The 22,804-nt window shown below is 41.8% G+C and overlaps 1 protein-coding gene across 2 annotated transcripts in view; it reads right to left on the bottom strand.

The window, feature by feature from the left end:
- The window catches only part of ARHGAP45 (Rho GTPase activating protein 45), a 101,883-nt gene that overhangs the window by 68,231 nt on the left and 10,848 nt on the right, over positions 1–22,804 (bottom strand). The window contains exons 1-2 of one of the 2 annotated variants that reach the window (XM_070747294.1): positions 19,498–19,626; positions 3,828–4,134 (exon numbers count right to left, since the gene is read on the bottom strand). In XM_070747294.1, the coding sequence (XP_070603395.1) occupies positions 3,828–4,134; positions 19,498–19,626 (436 nt within the window). Of the gene's footprint in view, positions 1–3,827; positions 4,135–19,497; positions 19,627–22,804 lie in introns of those variants that run through there. The other variant, XM_070747303.1, reaches the window with a different exon arrangement.

The following is a 22,804-nucleotide window of genomic DNA, read 5'->3' as shown; positions in this document are numbered from 1 at the left end:
ATCATAAAGGCTTTTCTCGGATAGGAAAGGCAGAATTTTTATAAGGTGGGTGCTCTGCACTCAATGAATTAAGACTGCTTGCAAAAACAGAGTGTAAAGTCTTGCGCGCTACTACAAGTGCCTTAGAAATAGGTTAGGGCAAGGGGAAAACTTTTTAACTGCCACTTGCAAAGTGAGGATATTTGCAGAATAATTGCCAAGTTATTGCAATTATTATAGATAGGTCTATAATAACCATCTGGCACCGGACCAGATTATCTCAGGGACCACCTTCTGATGCACGAATCCCAGCAACCAGTTAGGTCCCACAGAGTGGGTCTTCTCTGGGTCCCGTCAACCAAACAATGTCGCTTGGCGGGACCCAGAGGAAGAGCCTTTTCTGTGGTGGCCCCGGCCCTCTGGAACCAACTCCCCTCAGAGATTAGAATTTCCCCCACCCTCCTTGCCTTTCGAAAGCTGCTTAAAACCCACCTCTGCCGCCAGGCATGGGGGAACTGAGGTACACTTCCCCCTAGGCCTTTACAATTTTATGCATGGTATGTCTGTATGTAAGATTGGTTTTTATATAATGGGTTTTAACTGTTTTTAGTATTGGATTTTGTTATATAATGTTTTATTGCTGTTGTTAGCCGCCCCGAGACTGCAGAGAGGGGCGGCATACAAATCCAATAAATAATAATAATAATAATAATAATAATAATAATAATAATAATAATAATATAGAAATATCTCCTTATGCATGCTTGCTTAAATTCTCAATTTTGGACAGAATATGATGCATGCATTAAATTTTCAATAATTTCCGTCTTTACAGTCTGCTATTAATTTCTAATAACTAGACAATGTCATTTGGCGGGCCCTAGGGGAAGAGCCTTCTCTGTGGGGCCCCCGGCCCTCTGGAATCAGCTCCCCCTGGAGATTCATACTGCCCCCACCCTCCTCGCCTTCCATAAGAGTCTTAAGACTCATCTGTGCTGCTAAGCTTGGGGTTATTAGATTCTCCTCCCTGGCTGATGAATGTATAGTATGTTTGTTGATTTATTTATTTATTTGACTTCTATGTCGCCCAGTCCTGAAGGACTGAATGGTTATGTGTGTATTTTAATTGGTTCCTTAGTTTTTTAGTTGTAACTGAATTTTAATTATTTGGATTTTGTTATATATTTTCTTTTTTATGTTCTGTAAGCCACCCCGAGTCCTCGGAGAAGGCCGGCATATAAATTCAATAAACTTAAATTTAAACTTAATCCCACCACCCAGTGGTAAGTTGCACCCACCCAGGATGCTGCTGCGCATGTGCAGAAGTGGCATGCTTGCACACAAACTGATGGCAAAATAATTCAGAACCCACCACTGCCGCCACCACCATCGCAAAATATCTTGGGTTGAAGAAACATCCCCCCCCCAATCTTTGTACAATTGAAGCATGTCAGTGCATTACAATTTTCTTTAAATCTCATATATCTTCTCTTCTATCCCTCTAACTTTTCTTCTATTCCCTCACTGATATATCCTATTCCTATATTTTCTGTTCTGTTCTTTCTGTTATATATTTTACTTTGAGTGTATCCTCTATAACAGTGGTTCCCAACCTTGGCGACTTGAAGATATCTGGACTTCAACTCGCTGGCTGGGGAATTCTGGGAGTTGAAGTCCAAATATCTTCAAGTCGCCAAGGTTGGGAAACACTGCTCTATAACCTTCGTTGTGTATTATTGTGTTTTTGGATAAAATAAAATAAAATAAAATAAAATAAAATAAAATAAAATAATAAAATAAAATAAAATAAAATAAAATAAAATAAATAAAATAAATAAAATAAAATAAATAAAATAAAATAAATAAAATAAAATAAAATAAATAAAATAAAATAAAATAATAAATAAAAATAAATAAAATAAATTTAATCATGGTTTACTCCAGCGGTTGCCAAACATTTTGGTTTCAGGACCCCTTTGTGTTGCAGGAAAACCATTGAGAACCTCAAGAGTTTCCCCCCCTAACTACTGCAATCCAATTTACATTATGGTTACTTTTCACAGTGTTTTATCATTATGGATTAGGTTTCTCTAACCCGACACCCTTCACGGGAGCCAATATTGCTAAGGGATTAAGGCACCAAGCTAGAAGGCAGGAGAATATGAGTTCTAATCCTGCCTTAGGCCTGGAAGCAGCTGAGTGATTTTAGGCCCATCATCAGGAGACTGGGAGTGCTAATCCCAATTTAGGCATGAAAGCCAGTTTTGGGCCTATTGCCAGGAGACTCTGGGCCAATCACTCTTTCTCTCAGCCAATTCACCTCATAGAGTTATTGTTGTGGGGAAAATAGGAAGTACAGTGTTCCCTCGATTTTCGCAGGGGATGCGTTCCGAGACCACCCGCGAAAGTCGAATTTCCGCGAAGTAGAGATGCGGAAGTAAATACACTATTTTTGGCTATGAACAGTATCACAAGCCTTCCCTTAACACTTTAAACCCCTAAATTACAATTTCCCATTCCCTTAGCAACCATTTAGATCATTACTCACCATGTTTATTTATTAAAGTTTATTAAAAAAACATTTATTAAAGGTGGACGAAAGTTTGGCGATCACATATGATATCATCGGGTGGGAAAAACCATGCTATAGGCGAAAAAACCGCAAAGTATTTTTTAATTAATATTTTTGAAAAACCGTGGTATAGACTTTTCGCGAAGTTCAAACCTGTGAAAATCGAGGGAACACTGTATTTGGGTACATTCAAAAACAATAAAGGCTGGATACAAACAAATACACTCCACGTAAACCTCTCCAAACTCGACTGTAGAAAATATGACTTCAAAAACTGAGTTGTTAATGCATGGAACTCACTACCTGACTCTGTCGTTTCATCACAAACCCCCAAAACTTTACCCTTAGACTATCCACTGTTGACCTCACCCGATTCCTAAGGGGTCAGTAAGGGGCGTACATAAGTGCACAAGAGTGCCTTCCATCCCCCATCCTAACGTTTCCCTCTTATTAGTACCAATATCACGTATATAAACAGTGCTATTTCTTTATATACTACTAATACGTGCTTGACAAAATAAATAAAATAAATAAATAGAAATTGAAAAATAAAAATATTTATTTTATATCTCTCCGGAGAGGGGCAGCATACAAATCTAATATTTTTATTATTATTATTATTATTATTATTATTATTACTACTACTACTACTACTACTACTACTACTACTACTACTACTACTTTCTGTTGCGAACGTTGGGAACTCTGGCAGAAAAATTCTGAGAGACACCAATTTGGACAAGGCCGTTGGGTGCATTAGCAACTAAACAATGTCGCTTGGTGGGACCCAGGGGAAGAGCTTTCTCTGTGGTGGCCCCGGCCCTCTGGAACCAACTCCCCCCAGAGATTAGAATTGCCCCCACCCTCCTTGCCTTTCGTAAGTTGCTTAAAACCCACCTCTGCCGCCAGGCATGGGGGAATTGAGATACTCTTTCCCCCTAGGCCTTTACCATTTTATGCATGGTATGTCTATATGTATGTTTAGTTTTTATAATAATGGGTTTTTAACTGTTTTTAGTTTTGGATTATTATTATATGCTGTTTTATTATTGCTGTTAGCCGCCCCGAGTCTCCGGAGAGGGGCGGCATACAAATCCAATAAATAAATTAAATAAATAAATAAATAATAAATAAAATGTATGCATTGGAGGGGGAAAAGTAAAATGCAAATTAACTTAAAGTTATAGCAGCTGCTCTCAGACCCTCATGGAGTGTCAAGTCATGAGTTCAGTCCCTAACTCACGGTTATTGTACATGCGCGTGCAATATTACTCACCCTCCTGCAATACAACATCCTTCAGCTTCTCCAGGCGCTCTGCAAAGCAAGCCACGTCAGCGAGCAGTTGTGAAATGTCCTCCGCTTCTGCTAGGCTCCCTTCGCTGATTTCACAGGGACTGTAGGCACTGTGGGGCTTGTGAGATTTGGCCAGACCTCTGGGAATAGCAGGGGACAGAGGGAACCCTGCTGCACTGGCGTGGCGGCTGAGACTCGTGGGACGCTTCAGCGTGGCTGCGGTGGCCGATGAAGACGAATCCACCAGGATGAAAGCTGATGCATCCAGGACATCTCGCCGTGGAAGCTCCTGGCAGAAGAATCAAAACCATTTTGATTATTCAGAGAGTTCGAAGTGGAGGATGGTATAGGGCAGTGATGGCGAAGCTATGGCACGGGTTGCCACAAGTGGCATGCGGAGCCATATCTGCTGGCACACGAGCTGTTGCTCTAGCTCAGCTCCAATCTGGCCAGCTGATTTTTGGTTCATACAGGAGACTCTGGGAGAGCATTTTTGGCTTCCCGAGAGCCTCCAGGGGGATGGAGGAGGGTGTTTTTACCCTTCACCGCCTCCAGGGAAACCTTTGGAGCCTGGGGAGGGCAAAACATGAGCCTACTAGGCCCACCAGATGTTGGAAAATGCAACTTCCAGGAGGCAGGGGAAGCTGTTTTCATCCTCCCCAGGCAGTTAAAACAGAAATCAGCCTAGAATCCCTACGTAGTGACAAACAGACCAAAGGCGGATTGCTATTACTGGCCGCACGCAGCTTTGGTGGTCTTGCACGCATGCGTGTGCACTATGCACGCATGCGTGTGCGCACCCAGTGATGGGCTACCAACACTGTGGGCGTGGCTTATGCATTTTGTTTCAACATCTTTCAGTGCAAATTGGGTGCTCTGGGGTGGAGCTCCAAATTTTGCTACCGGAACTGCATTCATGACCGTTCCCGTAGGAGCCCATCACTGTGCGCACCCCAATATGTTTTTGCTTCCATACATGCACAAAAAGCAGGAATGTGCTAAAATCTTGCGAGGGTTCACACGCATGCGATATTTTACTGAATTTTTGCTTCCGCGCATGCTGAAATCTCTCTCGTGCACGTGTCCCCTCCTGAAATGTTGCTTCTGCACATGCACACGAAGCAAAAAAAAAATAAAAATAATTGAAGAAAAAAGATGGTGGCGCCCATAGGACTGGCACTGGAGCGGTCGCGGGCAAATTGTGGCCGCCACCTACCGCAATGCTCGCAACCCAAGTCCAACCTCTCTTGAATTCAAAACCCAAAACATGCATACAAATTAGGCGAAACCACACTCACCATGAGTGACTTTGAAAGGGATCTTGGAGTCTTAGTGGATAACCAGCTAAAAATGGGCCAGCAATGTGCAGCAGCGGCTAAAAAAGCCAACACAATCCTAAGCTGCATGAACTGGGGGATACACTCCAAGACCAGAGAGGTAATAATACCACTCTATAAGGCCCTGGTCAGCACACTTCAAAAAAGATATAGAGACTCTAGAGAGGGTGCAGAAAAGAGCAACAAAAATGATAAAGGGACTAGAGACCAGGTCATACGAGGAAAGGTTGCTGTAACTGGGCATGGATAGTCTAGTAAAAAGAAGGGCTAGGGGGGACATGATAGCTGTATACAGGTACTTGAGGGGTTGCCACAGAGAGGAGGGGGACACACTGTTTTCCAGGGCACCAGAGGGCAGGACGAGGAACAACGGTTGGAAACTGACCAAGGAAAGATTCAACCTGGAGATAAGAAAGAATTTCCTGACAGTGAGAGCGATCAACCAGTGGAACGGCCTGCCAGCGGAGGTTGTGGACTCCCCAACTTTGGACACTTTCAAGAGGAGATTGGACTGCCATTTGGCTGGGGTGATGTAGGATTTCCTGCTCAGGCAGGGGGTTGAACTTGATGACCTGTAAGGTCCCTTTCAACTCTAATAATAAATAAATTAACTCCAGGCAGGAGCTAACTGTTAGTTGAAAAAAAGTCGGGGCAGAGATATGATTAGCAATGAATCAGTTTAATTGGTTCTTCATGTGTGGGCCTGATTTTTCATAACTGACATATCATTAAGAATTGCATCAAGTTTCTCTTTGAAAATGCATCCAAGCAGGGATTGGGAATATGTATTTGGTATGCTGCATTTTATTGGTATGGAAGGCTATATGTGTACAGACCAATAAAGCAACTGAACAAAGACGATCATTATGCAACTATACCTGAGTTACATCATGACTATTTTATTGCAGATTTAGAGGTAGTCTTTCACTTACAGCGTCAACTGAGCCCAAAATTTATGTTGCTGAATGAGGCAGTTGTTAAGTAAGTTGTGCCTCATTTTATTACCTTTTTGCTAGAGTTGCGAGACAAATCATTGCTTTTTTGGAATAATAGAGTTGGAAGGGACCTTGGAGGACTTCTAGTCCAACCCCCTGCTTAGGCAGGAAACCCTACACTATTTCAGACAAATGGTTATACAACATTTTCTTTAAAATTTCCAGTGTTGGAGCCTTCAAAACTTCTGGAGGCCAGCTGTTCCACTGATTAATTGTTCTAACTATCAGGAAGTTTCTCCTTAGTTCTAAGTTGCTGCTCTCCTTGTTCAGCTTCCACCCATTGCTTCTTGTTCTACCCTCAGGTGCTTTGGAGAATAGCCTGACTCCTTCTTCTTTGTGGCAGCCCCTGGTCCTTCTTTTCATTAAACTAGCCATGCCCAGTTCCTGCAACTGTTCTTCATATGTTTTAGCCTCCAGTCTCCTAATCATCTTTGTTGTTCTTCTCTGGATTCTTCATAGAGTCTCAACATCCTTTTTACATCATGGCAACCAAAACAGAATGCAGTATTCCAAGTGTGGCCTTACTAAGGCCTTATAAAGTGGTATTAACATTTTGCGTGATCTTCATTCTATCCCTCTGTTAATGCAGCCTAGAACTGTGTTGGCTTTTTTGGCAGCTGCTGCACACTGCTGGCTCACTAGGACTCCAAAATCCCTCTTACAGTTACTACTGTTGAGCAAAGTACCATATACAGTATTTGTGTATCGGACAAATGAATAAATAAAATAATAAATAAATAAATAAATACTCTAAGTCAGCGGCTCCCCCAATCTTTGGGGAATTTATTGCAAAAATCAAAACCAGAAGCACACACAGATAACTGATTTAGCTGGATTAATTAACTTCTTTATAAACATAGGAACAGGTGAATTGACATTACCATGAGCAGAATTCTTCTTCAATGTAGTTACAAGTAAACACAAGCAGGAGAGTTAGTTTCATTTCAGCAGAGCAGACACAGCACAGAGAGTTCAGAGTGGAGAGTGAGCCACCCCCAGCCTTAAACTTAATGTTAGTTTCGATTCTCTGCACAGACTTAGAAGTGTTTAGTTCTCATTGGCTGATTTAGTTGCTATGCCTATTCGTTGGCTGACCTTGTTAACATGGTTTTCCCAGTTCATGAATATCTTAACACTTCGCTTATTTGCGTAGACTAGTTGCTGGCATGCCGCAAACCAGTGCCAATCCACAGACCGAGGGGTTGGGGACCCCTCTCTAAATAAATAAATACTGCAGTAATCTCAAAAATTATTATAGGTAGACTTTCTGGGAAGCAAGTACCAAACCCAAAGCCAGTAGAATTCATAATGAAATTAATTTTATTTTCAAGAAACATTGCAAAAGAACTATTAGAACAAGATTTAGTTGTTCTAATAGTTGTCTTGGTGTGCAGTGCTCTGTAGCGATGTTTTGAGGGTAAGAGTTGAAAGAGTTTGTGTCCAGGATGCGAGGGGTCAGTAAATATTTTCACCGCCCTCTTTTTTTGACTCATGCAGTATAAAGGCCCTCAAAGGAAGACAGGTTGGCAGCAATTGTTTTTTCTGCAGTTCTGATTATCTTCTGATTCAAGATGGCGCCGACGAAGGCTGCCTTGGTGAAGTGTCTAAGTAGTCTAAGTCAGTGTTTCCCAACCTTGGCAACTTGAAGATATTTGGACTTCAACTCCCAGAATTCCCCAGTCAGCAAATGCTGGCTGGGAAATTCTGGGAATTGAAGTCCAGATATCTTCAAGTTGCCAAGGTTGAGAAACACTGGTCTAAGTGCTATTGCTATTGCTATGGTCAAATGGACAAACATGTATGATAAATAAGGTGTTTATGATATGTACTGTATGATTTTATGAGTTTGCATTATGAATTTAAAATATACTGTACTTCGAAATGTAGAAGATTGATGAAAGTTAATACAGTAATAGTAAATGCTAAGTGCCTGAAAATTAATTGAGCTTGGAAATATTGAATGAAATTATAGAAAAGTATAATTTATGGAACTATATTAATTGATGCATTGGTGTTCAGATTTTCATAGTATTACTAGAATACTGTACTATAATACTATGATAAATATTTAAGAAATGAAGATTTTTAAGCATGGATTTATTAATAGTTGTGTTTTTGGTTTTGCTGGTTGTTTTAGTTTTAATAGTAATCGATTTTGGTTTTGTTTTATTATTAATTTATTTTAATAAAAAAGAAGGGTTTTTTTCCTATTTGTGTTTGTTTGTTTGTTTGTTTGTTTGTTTGTTTGTTTGTTTGTTTGTTTGTTTGTTTGTTCGTTCGTTCGTTCGTTCGTTCATTCATTCTTGTTTGCCGCCCAGTCCCAAAGGGACTGCCGCTCAGACACTATACTTTTCTACCCACACCGAAAAAAAATTAGAGGGAACATTGCATGTCATCAATGATTCTCAATCTTGGTCACATTAAGATGGGTGGACATCAACTCCCAGAAATCCCTAGATAACTGAGTGAAGATAACTGGGTTGGACTAGAAGACCTTCAAGGTCTCTTCCAGCACTATGATTCTATGGGTTTGGTTTTTTTTAAGATCAGGTGTTTATAACAATGAAGGGATACCAAAATTTTTACTATCACACTGTGGTCATGGCTTATGCGTTTTCTTCCAACATATTTCAGTGCAAATTGGGTATTCTGGGGTGGACCCCCATTTTTGTCCCCCCGGCCGGGCAGTAGCCCACCCCTGGTTTATAGTGGTTAGGGGTGGAGCCCCAGGTTCGCCTGGTGCACCAGTTGTGGCCCTATTTGGACAGGGAGTCATTGCTCACAGTCACTCATGCCCTCATCACCTCGAGGTTCGATTACTGCAACACTCTCTACATGGGGCTACCTTTGAAGAGTGTTCGGAAACTTCAGATCGTGCAGAACGCAGCCACGAGAGCCATCGTGGGGCTTCCAAGATTCGCCCACGTTTCTTCAACATTCCGTGGCCTGCATTGGCTGCCGATCAGTTTCCGGTCACAATTCAAAGTGTTGGTCATGACCTTTAAAGCCCTACATGGCATTGGACCAGAGTACCTCCGGGACCGCCTGCTACCGCACGAATCCCAGCGACTGATAAGATCCCACAGAGTTGGCCTTCTCCGGGTCCCGTCGACTAAACAATGTCATTTGGCGGGCCCCAGGGGAAGAGCCTTCTCTGTGGTGGCCCCGGCCCTCTGGAACCAACTCCTCCCGGAGATTAGAACTGCCCCCACCCTCCCTGTTATTCGTAAACTACTCAAGACTCACTTATGCTGCCAGGCAAGGGGGAATTAAGATAGCTCTTCCCCCTAGGCCATTACAAGTTATGCATGGTATGTTTGTGTGTATGTTTGGTTTTATAATAAGGGTTTTTAGTTGTTTTATTAATTGGATTGTTACATGTTGTTTTTTATCATTGTTGTTAGCCGCCCCGAGTCTACGGAGAGGGGCGGCATACAAATCCAATAAATAAGTAAGTAAGTAAGTAAGTAAGTAAGTAAGTAAGTAAGTAAGTAAGTAAATAAATAAAATAGGGAGAGAAAGAACAGGGGCAGGAGGAGGATCAGCAGTACGGAGAGATAATATCATGTACTGTTTTCAACAACTCAGAAATGGGTGGAGAACCTCAGCTACAATTGCTCAAGCGTGTCGCAGTGAGTAAACAGCAGACATGGGCATTTTCGTCACCCGCTGAAAAACCACACATCCGTCCCACTTCCACTCCTCTTGCAAAGGTACTGTATAAAATCACTGCCTGATGGGCTTCACGCTTTGCACCGTGGGACATTAAGTTTGCTTAATCAAGGTTTACAGAATACGTTGGCAACTCCGAATCTCAACCAAAAAATGTTCTGTCCTACACATTGGCAAAAAGAACCAGAACGCCAAATACAAGCTGAATAAACAAGACCTTGCAGACAACCATCACTCCATAAAAGACCTTGGAACACTCATGTCAAATGACCTAAGTGCCAAAGCCCACTGCAATAACATCGCCAAAAAGGCTTCAAGAGTTGGTAACCTAATCCTATGTAGCTTCTGCTCCGGTAATCTCACACTACTAACCAGAGCATACAAAACTTTCACCAGACCAATTCTTGAATACAGCTCATCTGTCTGGAACCCACACCGCATTTCTGACATAAACACTCTAGAACAGTGGTTCTCAACCTTTCTAAAGCTGTGACCCCTTAATACACTTCCTCATGTTGTGGCGACCCCCAACCATAAATCTAGCGCCAATTCTCCCAACAGAGCTTTAAACTGATTGGCAAAGAAGAGCCTTCTCTGTGGCGGCCCCGACCTTCTGGAACCAGCTCCCCCCAGAGATTAGAACTGCCCCCACCCTCCTTGCCTTCCGCAAACTCCTTAAAACCCACCTCTGCTGTCAGGCATGGGGGAACTGAAATATCTTCCCCAAGCCTATACTGTTTATGTATGATATGTTGTGTGCATGTTTTTTAAAATTATGGGTTTTTAGCTTTCTAATTATTGAATTTGTATTATATATTGTTTTCTGTTACTGTTGTGAGCCGCCCCGAGTCTGCGGAGAGGGGCGGCATACAAATTTAATAAACAAACAAACAAACACACACACACACACACACACACACACACTTCTCTGATATATTTTACTACGCATATATCCATCCTAAGATAAAATACAGAAAATAGTATAAGGGCAGACTAGATGGATCATGAAGTTTTTTTCTGCCGTCAGTCTTCTATTTTTCTATGTTTCTAACTGTATTACTAAGTTAACAGCTGCAGTGATTCATGTAACAACTGTGGCAGGAAAAGTCATAACATGCAGCTTAATGAATGTCTTACTTAACAACAGAAATGTTGGGGTCAATTGTGGTCATAAGTTAAGGACTATCTCTATAGTTTTACAATAAAGTAGAATGAGCTGATCTATATGTAATTCCTATCTACAGTTTACCCTGCAAGGCTCACAGGTTGCTTTTATATGAAAAACAGGGTTATCTGCAGGCAGTGAAGGGCTACCAAAATGTTTACTACCACACCGTGGGCGTGGCTTATGCATTTTCTTTCAACATCTTTCAGTGCAAATTGGGTGCTCTGGGGTGGAGCTCCATTTTTGCTACCCCGCTGCGTTCCCCCCATCCGGGCAGTAGCCCACCCGGGTCTGCAGGCACTCCGAAAAGTCAAGAGAATGGCGGCACCAAGTATTGGGCTCTTGCCAATAAGGGCCACACTGTGCACCAGTAGTAAAACCGTCGATGTGTATGCAGCTCAGGTGAGCAGCGGGCATCCCAGCGAGACTTTGCTTCTGAGCATGCGCAGAAGCAAAAAAATCACCAAAATGTTACGTCCTCTCACAAGATCTTGCTTCCTGTGCATGCGCAGAAGCAAAATCTCGCCAGGACGCGCCCATCGGTCAGCCAGAGCTATGTGCGCATAGCACCGGTAGTGGTGGTAAGTAGGAACCCCTGCCTGGCTGTGCCCCTTTGTATCTGCACCCCAGTTGCAATATCCTAGCTACCATCCTGACTTTTTAACGCCCTGAAAAAAGGGGCTCCAATGATTCTGTTGTGTATGTAAATAGGATATGTAAATAGTTTATGGAAATGAGTTAATATGCATACCGGCCGCGGATTGGCTAAACCATGGGAAAATCAAGAGGCTGTCAAGCTGCGCCTCTAGCGGGAAAAGTTTAAAAAGGACAGTACAGCCACGAGCCGGCATTCTCGCCTTAACTTTGTATCATATGCTGCAATGTCCTGCCTGTCGGCGACTACTTCAACTTCAACCACAACAACACAAGAGCACACAACAGATTTAAACTTAATATTAACCGCTCCAAACTTGACTGTTAAAAATATGACTTCAGTAACCGAGTTGTCGAAGCGTGGAACTCATCACCGGACTCCATAGTGTCATCCCCAAACCCCCAACACTTTACCCTTAGATTATCTACGGTTGACCTATCCAGATTCCTAAGAGGTCAGTAAGGGGCGAGTACAAGTGCACTAGAGTGCCTTCCGTCCCCTGTCCTATTGCTCTCTTATATCTCCTATACCTTTCTTCTATTCCTATGTCTCTTCTTCTATTCTTTCATTGATATGTTCTATTACTATACCTTCTTTTCTATTATTTCTTAGATATATTTTACCATGAGTATCTCCTCTATAACCTTCATCATGTATTTTACTATGTGTACATAGACATATATGCACTAAAACCCTCATTGTGTATTGGACAAAATAAATAAATAAAAACAAACAAATAAAAATAAAATCTGTTTGCTCTATTTATTTTGTTACCGTTCCTTGCCGATTCCTAATAAAACGAATCGGATCCGAACAGCATCCGTGCATTGTTACGACCTAACAGATACCTTAAAACCAAGTCATATAGATTATAATTTTTTTCAGCACACTTTTGAGAGAGGGAGAGAGAGAGAGAGGGGAAAAGAGCAAGATTCCTCCTGTATAGTTTATGATTACATGGATTTTTTATTATTCATTGGCATGGGAATATTCTATTATGTAATACAAGCACTGTTTATTTGCCTGGTTATTTTTTCCCCCATCTTTAAATCAATCTAGAATTGTAAGCCAGCCAGCTAATGACTGAAGTAACTAATGAAATGAAATGAAATACACATCCAGGGGAAAGCATTTAAAATAAACCAAGCTAAATTGGCTGCCATTTATTATTTGCTTCCTGCTAACAAGATTGAGACTGTATAAAGGCATTTAATTCAGAGGTTTATTCCCTGCAACGTCTATTACTATCTGCAGTCAGCAGCACAGTAGTTGAGAATGATGAAAATTATAATCAAACATATAGGAAGCACACCAGATGCTGGGACCCTCTGAAGCATATGAACAGTGGTGAGAATCATTAATTAGTTATGGATCGTAGCTAAGCCACAACTTGTAAAATAAACTACAGCTGGCTGGGTTTGGGGGCAGTAAATCACAGATCTAATTAATTTATGGTTGTGGTTAATTGCCCAGCACATAAATTATTCCACCATGGTTTACAAATGGCAACCTCTTAGATTCACTGCATGCTGTAATGAAATATGGGGATGATACTGGAGGATATGGTGGGGAAAAAATTGCTGCCATTGAAACAATTAGTCAAAAGAGCCAAGAGACCCCAGTACTTTAATGATCAGAGGAAGAAACTAAGAAATAGACTTGGAAATACCGTACTTTTCGGAGTATAAGACGCATCTAGATTTTAGAGATGGAAATAAAAGGAAAATGTACAGTATTCTGAACCAAATGGTGTACTAATACACTGCTCAAAAAATAAAGAGAACACTCAAATAACACATCCTAGGTCTGAATGAATGAAATATTCTCATTGAATGCTTTGTTCTGTACAAAGTTGAATGTGCCCAACAGCATGTGAAATTTATTTATTTTTTATTTGTATTTATTTATTTTGTCCAATACACAATACATATTGAGGAGAATAGACATGAAGTATTACATATAAAGAAAATATATAAAAATAGAGGAGAAGATATATGAAAGGGAGAAAAGATATATGATATATGGGATAAGGGGAGACAAATTGGACAGGGGACGAAAGGCACACTGGTGCGCTTATGTACGCCCCTTACTGACCTCTTAGGAACCTGGAGAGGTCAATCGTGGATAGTCCAAGGGAGAAGTGTTGGGGGTTAGGGGTTGACACTACTGAGTCAGGTAATGAGTTCCACGCTTCGACAACTCAATTGCTAAAGTCATATTTTTTACAGTCAAGCTTGGAACGATTAATATTAAGTTTGAATCTGTTGCGTGCTCTTGTGTTGTTGCGGTTGAAGCTGAAGTAGTCATTGACGGGGCAGGACGTTGCAGCATATGATTTTGTGGGCAATACTTAGATCGTGTTTTAGGCATCGTAGTTCTAAGCTTTCTAGGCTTAGGATTGATAGTCTGCTTTCGTAGGGCATTCTGTTTCGAGTGGAGGAGTGAAGGGCTCTTCTGGTGAAGTATCTTTGGACATTTTCTAGGGTGTTGATGTCCGAGATGTGGTATGGGTTCCAGACAGATGAACTGTATTCAAGGATGGGTCTGGCAAATGTTTTGTAGGCTCTGGTGAGTAGTGTGAGATTGCCAGAGCAGAAGCTGCGTAGGATCAGGTTAACAACTCTGGAAGCCTTTTTGGCGATATTGTTGCAGTGGGCTTTAGCACTTAGGTCATTTGATATTAGTATTCCAAGGTCTTTAACTGAGTGGGGGTTGGCTGTGAGATTTTGTTTATTCAGTTTGTATATGAGGTTTGGATTCTTTTTGCCGATATGGAGGGTAGAGCATTTGTTGGTTGATAGTTGCCAGGTGTTAGACCAATCTGAGACAAAGTCGAGATCTTTTTGGAGAGTAGATGTGTTGTCTGTGGTGTTGAATAGTTTTATTGATTGTCAGTCAGTATTGCTTCCTCAGTGGAAAGTTTGATTTCACAGAAGGTTAATTTACTTGGAGTTATATTCTGTTATTTAAGTGTTCCCTTTATTTTTTTTGAGCAGTGTATATCATTTAATACAATGCCAGCGTGTTTACTTTTTACAACCATGTACACTTTTTGCAAACTTCAAGCCTGACAGCTTTAAGACTTGTGGACTTCAACTCCCAGAATTCCTCCTCCAGTCATGCTAGATGGGGTAATTGGAAGGCATGCACATGTGCACACACAGGAAGAAAAATGTGCTGAAATCTCACGTGGGGACACGCGAATCATGCGCACGAAGCAAAAAATACAAAAAATTGAAGAAAAAAGATGGCGGCACCCATAGGACTGCCACTGGAGTGGTCATGCGCAAATTTTGCAATCTGGTGGCTGCTACTGGTGCGCAGTCTGCTAACGCACTGGTAGCAACCCAGTACTGCTCTAAACCCATCAAGTTCTAGCTTGCATCGGATGTCCTGTGGTTGACCCACATTTTTCAATTAACACCTGAGAGAGTGGCTGCTTAAACAAGCTAGCTCTTCCTATTTATCCTGGCAAGCAGTGAGATAACAAGTTTCTAGCTCTAACCCCTGTTAGGTCATTGTTTCCCTCATTTGTCTTAGATACCAGCTAGACACTTAATCCTCATTAATTTCTCATCTTTCTTTGCTGATGCCTTAATTAAACAATTCCTGGGCTTTAAAAAAAGGGATGAGGGACTATGAAAAGAAATGAAAACATCTCCTTTATGAGTCACGTCCATGAACTAACTACAGTGGTACCTCTACCTAAGAACGCCTCTACTTACAAACTTTTCTAGATAAGAACCGGGTGTTCAAGATTTTTTTGCCTCTTCTCAAGAACCGTTTTCCACTTACAAACCCAAGTCTCTGAAACTGTAACCGGAAAAGGTGGGGAGAAGCCTCCGTGGGGCCTCTCTAGGAATCTCCCGGGAGGAAACAGGGCCGGAAAAGGCAGGGAGAAGCCTCCGTGGGGCCGCTCTAGGAATCTCCCGGGAGGAAACAGGGCCGGAAAAGGCAGGGAGAAGCCTCCGTGGGGCCTCTCTAGGAATCTCCTGGGAGGAAACAGGGCCTGAAAAGGCAGGGAGAAGCCTCCGTGGGGCCATTCTAGGAATCTCCTGGGAGGAAACAGGGCCTGAAAAGGCGGGGAGAAGCCTCCATGGGGCCTCTCTAGGAATCTCCTGGGAGGAAACAGGGCCTGAAAAGGCAGGGAGAAGCCTCCATGGGGCCTCTCTAGGAATCTCCTGGGAGGAAACAGGGCCTGAAAAGGCAGGGAGAAGCCTCCATGAGGCCTCTCTAGGAATCTCCCAGGAGGAAACAGGGACTCCACCCTCCCTGTGGTTTCCCTAATCGCATGCATTGTTTGCTTTTACATTGATTCCAATGGGGAAAATTGCTTCTTCTTACAAACTTTTCTACTTAAGAACCTGGTCACGGAACAAATTAATTTCCTAAGTAGAGGAACCACTGTACTCTATTTTGTCAGCTGCTATAAATGCTTACCAGAGTTTCATATTTTCTTGGGAAAAAAAGGAAAACCCGAAAAGGGGACAAATCTAAAAGCAATTCACAGGAATTAAAAAAATAAATTAATTGTCAATATTTGCTTTACAAAGGAAAATTCAAGTGTAAAACCAAGAAAATGAATCATGAAAGGAAATAAATTTAAAGGACAGCTTTCTGTAATAAACGATGTATCATCATTGCAGATATAAATCAAAATAAATTAATTAGGCTCTTCTGTTTTCAAGAGAGTCAACCAAGAGTCCATGTGAGATTCCTTGGGACTGGACTCCTATTGGAAGTTAGGCTATCAGGTATGGATGTAACCACTCAAAGCAACCTCTAGATGGCAGAAAGGAGATAGACAACTGCCCCTTGACTGACCTCTTGTGGTCATCGGAATTCTTGCAGTCTAGATCTGTGGAGCAGAAATATAAAGGATCACATCCACCCAAATGTCATTATAGGGCAGTGATGGCAAACCTTTTATAGTTCGCATGCCAAAACAAGGGGAGCACTTCCCCATGCGCATGCACACATGAACCCTCCGCCCGCTCCTGGCATGCAATGGTACGCCCGTTTCTTATTCTCCCTAGGCTTCATAGCCATTGTAGGAGACTGCGGAGGGCGAAAACAGCCTTCCCCACCATCCCTGGAGACCCTCTGGAGGCCAGAAATGGCCCGTTTTCCAACTTGTTATCCGAGACCGCCTTCTGCCGCACGAATCCCAGCGACCGGTTAGGTCCCACAGAGTTGGCCTTCTCCGGGCCCCGTCGACTAAACAATGTTGTCTGGCGGGACCCAGGAGAAGAGCCTTCTCTGTGGCAGCCCCGACCCTCTGGAACCAGCCTCCCCCCAGAGATTAGAATTGCCCCCACCCTCCTTGTCTTTTGCAAACTTCTTAAGACCCACCTTTGCCGCCCGGCATGGGGGAACTGAGACATCTCCCCCGGGCCTATACAGTTTATGCATGGTATGTTTGTGTGTATGTTTTCTTTTAATAACGGGTTTTTAGTGATTTTTAATCATTAGATTTCTTATATACTGTGTTATTACTGCTGTGAGCTGCCCCGAGTCTACGGAAAGGGGTGGCATTTATTTATTTATTTATTAATCAGATTTGTATGCCGCCCCTCTCCGTAGACTCCGGGTGGCTAACAACAATAATAATACAATGTAAACAAATCTAATATTTAAGTTAATTTAAAAAAAATACCCAATTTAAGAAACCAATCATACATACTGATATAACATGCATAAATTTTATAAGCCTAGAGGGAAGGGAAAGTCTCAATTCCCCCTTGCCTGACGACAGAGGTGGGTTTTAAGGAGCTTACAAAAGGCAAGGAGGGTGGGGGCAACTCTGATATGTGGGGGGAGTTGGTTCCAAAGAGTCGGGGCCGCCACAGAGAAGGCTCTCCCCCCGGGTCCCGCCAAACGACATTGTTTACTTGACGGGAGCAGGCTAAGGCCGACTCTGTGAGACCTAACTGGTCGCTGGGATTCGTGCGGCAGAAGGCGGTCCCGGAGATATTCTGGTCTGGTGCCGTGAAGGGCTTTATAGGTCATAACCAACACTTTGAATTGTGACCGGAAACTGATCGGCAACCAATGCAGACTGCGGAGTGTTGGTGTAACATAGGCATATTTAGGAAAGCCCATGATAGCTCTCGCAGCTGCATTCTGCACGATCTGAAGTTTCCGAACACTTTTTAAAGGTAGCCCCATGTAGAGAGCATACAAATCTAATAAATTGAATTGAATTGAATTGAAATGGACCCTTTCTGGCCTTCGCAGGGCCTGTGGGGGGGGCAGAGGCTCCTAGAAAGGCTCAGGAGCTTAGGGAGAGCAAAAAACAGGCCTTCCCCACCCGACTCCAGAGGCTAGAAACAGGTGGTTTCCCGACTCCCAGGGCCCCCCAGAAGGCCTGAAAATTAACTGGCTAGCACATACATGCGTACCGGACTTGAGCTCTCATGTCCATCGATAAGGCTCCATGTGCCACTTATGGCACGTGTTCCATAGGTTCGAGTATAAGGGCTGAACTATTCTGTTTCCCCGAAAATAAGTCACCCCCGAAAGTAAGACCTAGGAAAGGTTTCGTACAATTGCCTAATATAAGGCATCCCCCGAAAGTAAGACATAGGAGACGTTTCGTTTCGCATCATTCCCGAACAGAACATACATAACATATATTTGAAGACAGCATAATTGTTGTACATGGAAATAATGGTACGGTAGTAGTAAGAAATTCTTGATAGGATTCACAGTTTGTCTGGTTATTTATTTATTTATTTATTTAATTTATTGCATTTGTATGCCGCCCCTCTCCGCAGACTCGGGGCGGCTAACAACAGTAATAAAAACAGCATATAACAATCCAATATTAAAACAGTTAAAAACCCTTATTATAAAACCAAACATACATACAGACATACCATGCATAAAATTTTGAAGGCCAAGGGGGAAAGAGTATCTCAGTTCCCCCATGCCTGGCAGCAGAGGTGGGTTTTAAGAAGCTTACAAAAGGCAAGGAGGGTGGGGGCAATTCTAATCTCTGGGGGGAGTTGGTTCCAGAGGGCCGGGGCCGCCACAGAGAAGGCTCTTCCCCTGGGTCCTGCCAAGCGACATTGTTTAGTTGACAGGACCCGGAGAAGACCCACTCTGTGGGACCTAACTGGTCGCTGGGATTCGTGCAGCAGATTATTGATTTGATTTGATTTATTGGATTTGTATGCCGCCCCTCTCCGGAGACTCGGGGCGGCTCACAACAATAATAGAACAGTATACACAATAATCCAATAGTAAAAACAATTAAAAACCCATTAAAGTAAAAACCAAACATACATTCAGACATACCATGCATAAAATTGTAAAGGCCTAGGGGGAAAGAGTATCTCAGTCCCCCCATGCCTGATGGCAGAGGTGGGTTTTAAGTAGCTTACGAAAGGCAAGGAGGGTGGGGGCAATTCTAATCTCTGGGGGGAGTTGGTTCCAGAGGGCCGGGGCCGCCACAGAGAAGGCTCTTCCCCTGGGTCCCGCCAAACAACATTGTTTAGTTGACAGGACCCGGAGAAGACCCACTCTGTGGGACCTAACTGGTCGCTGGGATTCGTGCAGCAGATTGTGCTGGTTTGTGATGACAACTACTGTACAGTATATAATAAATGTTCAATTTTTTTGTTCAGCAATAAATGTGAATTCTTCTTCATTAAAAAAAACAAGACATCCCCCGAAAATAAAACGTAGGACCTCTTTGGGAGCAAAGATGAATATAAGACGCTGTCTTATTTTCAGGGGAAACAGGGTATGCCGTGTCACCACACAGGACTCAGTTTTGCTTCCTCTTTGCCTTGTACATACAGGACTGTTTTGAAAATCATCCTACCTTAAGCCAGACACTAGCTCGAAAGGCGACCGAATCTAGAACGTTGCCGCTGGTTCTGGAGCCCTTCTTCCGTAGTTCAGCAGAATACGGGCTGTATGCGGACTTACTACTCATCCGCTTGCCAAGCATTCCTCCGTTTGCCAAGCATCAGGAAGAGTCAAATCGGCAACCCCCTACCTTGCCACACACTTTTGCAAAGGAGGCAACATAGTGGTTTTTAAAACGCTGCTAAGAAATATATTCCACAAAGTTGTTAAATTAAAAGAAAAGAACTCCATCCCTGACACAGGAACTGGCCCATCTTAATTGTGAAAAAAACTTCCGGAGGATTACGTGGGTTTTAAAAAATAATAATAATAATAATAAAAGAAATAGAAAAGACAAAAAACCCCACCGCCCACTACCAGTTTCCTTGCTCTAAAAAAGGCGGAGAAAAGAAACCACAAATTGTTTCAGAATATGTTAGATCTGACAACTTCTTCTTTTTCTGCACGGCGCAAAAGAAAATAATACAAGAACAAGGGGACACAATCTGAAGTTAGTTGGGGGAAAGATCAAAAGCAACGTGAGAAAATATTATTTCACTGAAAGAGTAGTAGATCCTTGGAACAAACTTCCAGCAGACGTGGTTGATAAATCCACAGTGACTGAATTTAAACATGCCTGGGATAAACATATATCCATCCTAAGATAAAATACAGGAAATAGTATAAGGGCAGACTAGATGGACCATGAGGTCTTTTTCTGCCGTCAGTCTTCTATGTTTCTATGTTTCTAATAATCCAATATTGGCCTCAGAGCAGTATTTTTCAACCTTGGCAAATTTAAGACGTGTGGACTTTGAGTCCCAGAATTCCGGAGCCAGTGCTGGCTGGGGAATTCTGGGAGTTGAAGTCCACAAGTCTAAATGCAATAGCCAACACTCCAGAAGATAGGTGCAAATACAGAAGGATCTTGACAAACTTGGACAATGGGCGCTATCTAACAAAATGAAATTCAGTGGTGAAAAAAGTAAGGTTCTACATTTAGGCAAGAAAAAAAAAATGCACAGCTACAGTATATGTGGCACATTGCTCAACAGTAGTAACTGTGAGAGGGATCTTGGAGTCCTAGTGAACAACCATTTAAATATGGAAACATAGAAGATTGACGGCAGAAAAAGACTTTATGGTCCATCTAGTCTGCCCTTATACTATTTCCTGTATTTTATCTTAGGATGGATATATGTTTATCCCAGGCATGTTTAAATTCAGTTACTGTGGATTTACCAACCACGTCTGCTGGAAGTTTGTTCCAAGCATCTACTACTCTTTCAGTAAAAGAATATTTTCTCATCTTGCTTCTGATCTTATGAGCCAGCAGTGCACTGCATTAACAGAGGGATAGAGTCAAGATCACCCGAAGTGTTAATACGACTTTATAAGGCCTTGGTAAGGCCACACTTGGAATACTGCATTCAGCTTTGGTCGCCACGATGATAAAAAGGATAAAAGTGCAGAGAAGAACAGCAAAGATGATTAGAGGACTGGAAGCTAAAACATATGAAGGTTTCAGGAACTGAGCATGGCTAGTTTAATAAAAAGAAGGACCAGGGAAGACATGATAGCAGTGTTCCAGTATCTCAGGGTTGCTACAAAGAAGGAGTCACCCTGTTCTCCAAAGCACCTGAGGGTAGAACAAGAAGCAATGGGTGGAAACTAAACAAGGAGAGAAGTAGAGCTAAGGAGATATTTTCTGACAGTCAGAATGGTTGATCAGTGGAGCAACTTGCCCCCAGAAGTTGTGAATGCCCCAACACTGGAAATTTTTAAGCAGATTTTTGATAACTATCTGTTTGAAATAGTGTAGGGTTTCCTGCCTAAGCAGGGGGTTGGACTAGAAGACTTCCAAGGTCCCTTCCAACTCTGTTGTTATTATTATAAAAGTTGAAATATGTCATATTAGAGTCTGAACAAAGTGTTCCCTTTGTGGTTTATTCAGTACAGTCTTGAATAAGTAGATCCCTGCAGGATTTAAAAAAAAATATATAGTTTTATTTATGGTGTTCTTTTGTTTAACCACCATAGGTGCTTGGTGAACAGAGTATTGTCTGGATCAATATACTGTATTTTAAACACAGTAATAATAACAATAGTAATGTTATTTAAGTTATTTAAGTATACATAATCATAATCGTTTACTTTCTAACATTTATGTATACATAATTATGATGTATTCTATTCTATATCAGTATAGATAATACTATTTTCCCATGTTCTGACTTCTATCCCTTTTTAAAGTCTTAATAAAATAGCCACTATAATAAGAAGTATTCTATCTCTATCCATCATCTCTTGCTCTTTTTAGAATTTCAACTCTTATAGACTTTTTGGGGGGTAAAATTTTCCTGCTTCTCCCTTGGGATCTTGTAATTCCTTACATCACATTTATTTAATCTACGTTTTTCATCTGCTACAACATCTATCTCTTGTTGTTGGATCTCTAGAGCATTGTTTCCCAACCTTGGCAACTTGAAGATATTTGGACTTCAACTCCCAGAATTCCCCAGCCAGCATTTGCTGGCTGGGGAATTCTGGGAGTTGAAGTCCAGATATCTTCAAGTTGCCAAGGTTGGGAAACACTGCTCTAGAGAACCCATCCATAGTTCTTTCAACATTTTAAAGAGAATTTTCTTTTCCCCCTCTTCTATATTTTTAATTCTTAGAGGACAGAAACATAGAAACATAGAAGACTGATGGCAGAAAAAGACCTCATGATCCATCTAGTCTGCCCATGCCCTTATACTATTTTCTATATTTTATCTTAGGATAGATATATTTTTATCCCAGGCATGTTTAAATTCAGTTACTGTGGATGTACCAACCACGTCTGCTGGAAGTTTGTTCCAAGGATCTACTACTCTTTCAGTAAAATAATATTTTCTCATGTTGCTTTTGATCTTTCCCCCAACTAACTTCAGATTGTGTCCCCTTGTTCTTGTGTTCACATTCCTATTGAAAACACTTCCCTCCTGAACCTTATTTAACCCTTTAACGTATTTAAATGTTTCGATCATGTCCCCCCTTTTCCTTCTGTCCTCCAGACTATACAGATTGAGTTCATTTGATGGGGTTTTCCTAGTCTCACACCTTTGTCCTGCATCAATTCCATCATGTCGCTATAATTCCTTGTCATATCTTCCTGAATGCGTTGTAATATCAATAATACTTTTTTATAAACCATATATGTTTTCCCGTTGAAACATCACATAAACATTTAATCAGTTAATAGTTACTCAGGATTTCAAGATTCCTGTATGAAATATTAA

Source organism: Erythrolamprus reginae, chromosome 1 (genome assembly GCF_031021105.1).
Source record: "Erythrolamprus reginae isolate rEryReg1 chromosome 1, rEryReg1.hap1, whole genome shotgun sequence".
In the NCBI taxonomy this organism is placed as follows: domain Eukaryota; kingdom Metazoa; phylum Chordata; class Lepidosauria; order Squamata; family Dipsadidae; genus Erythrolamprus; species Erythrolamprus reginae.
Note: the sequence above shows the minus strand (reverse complement) of the source record. Positions and strands in the feature narration are given on the sequence as shown.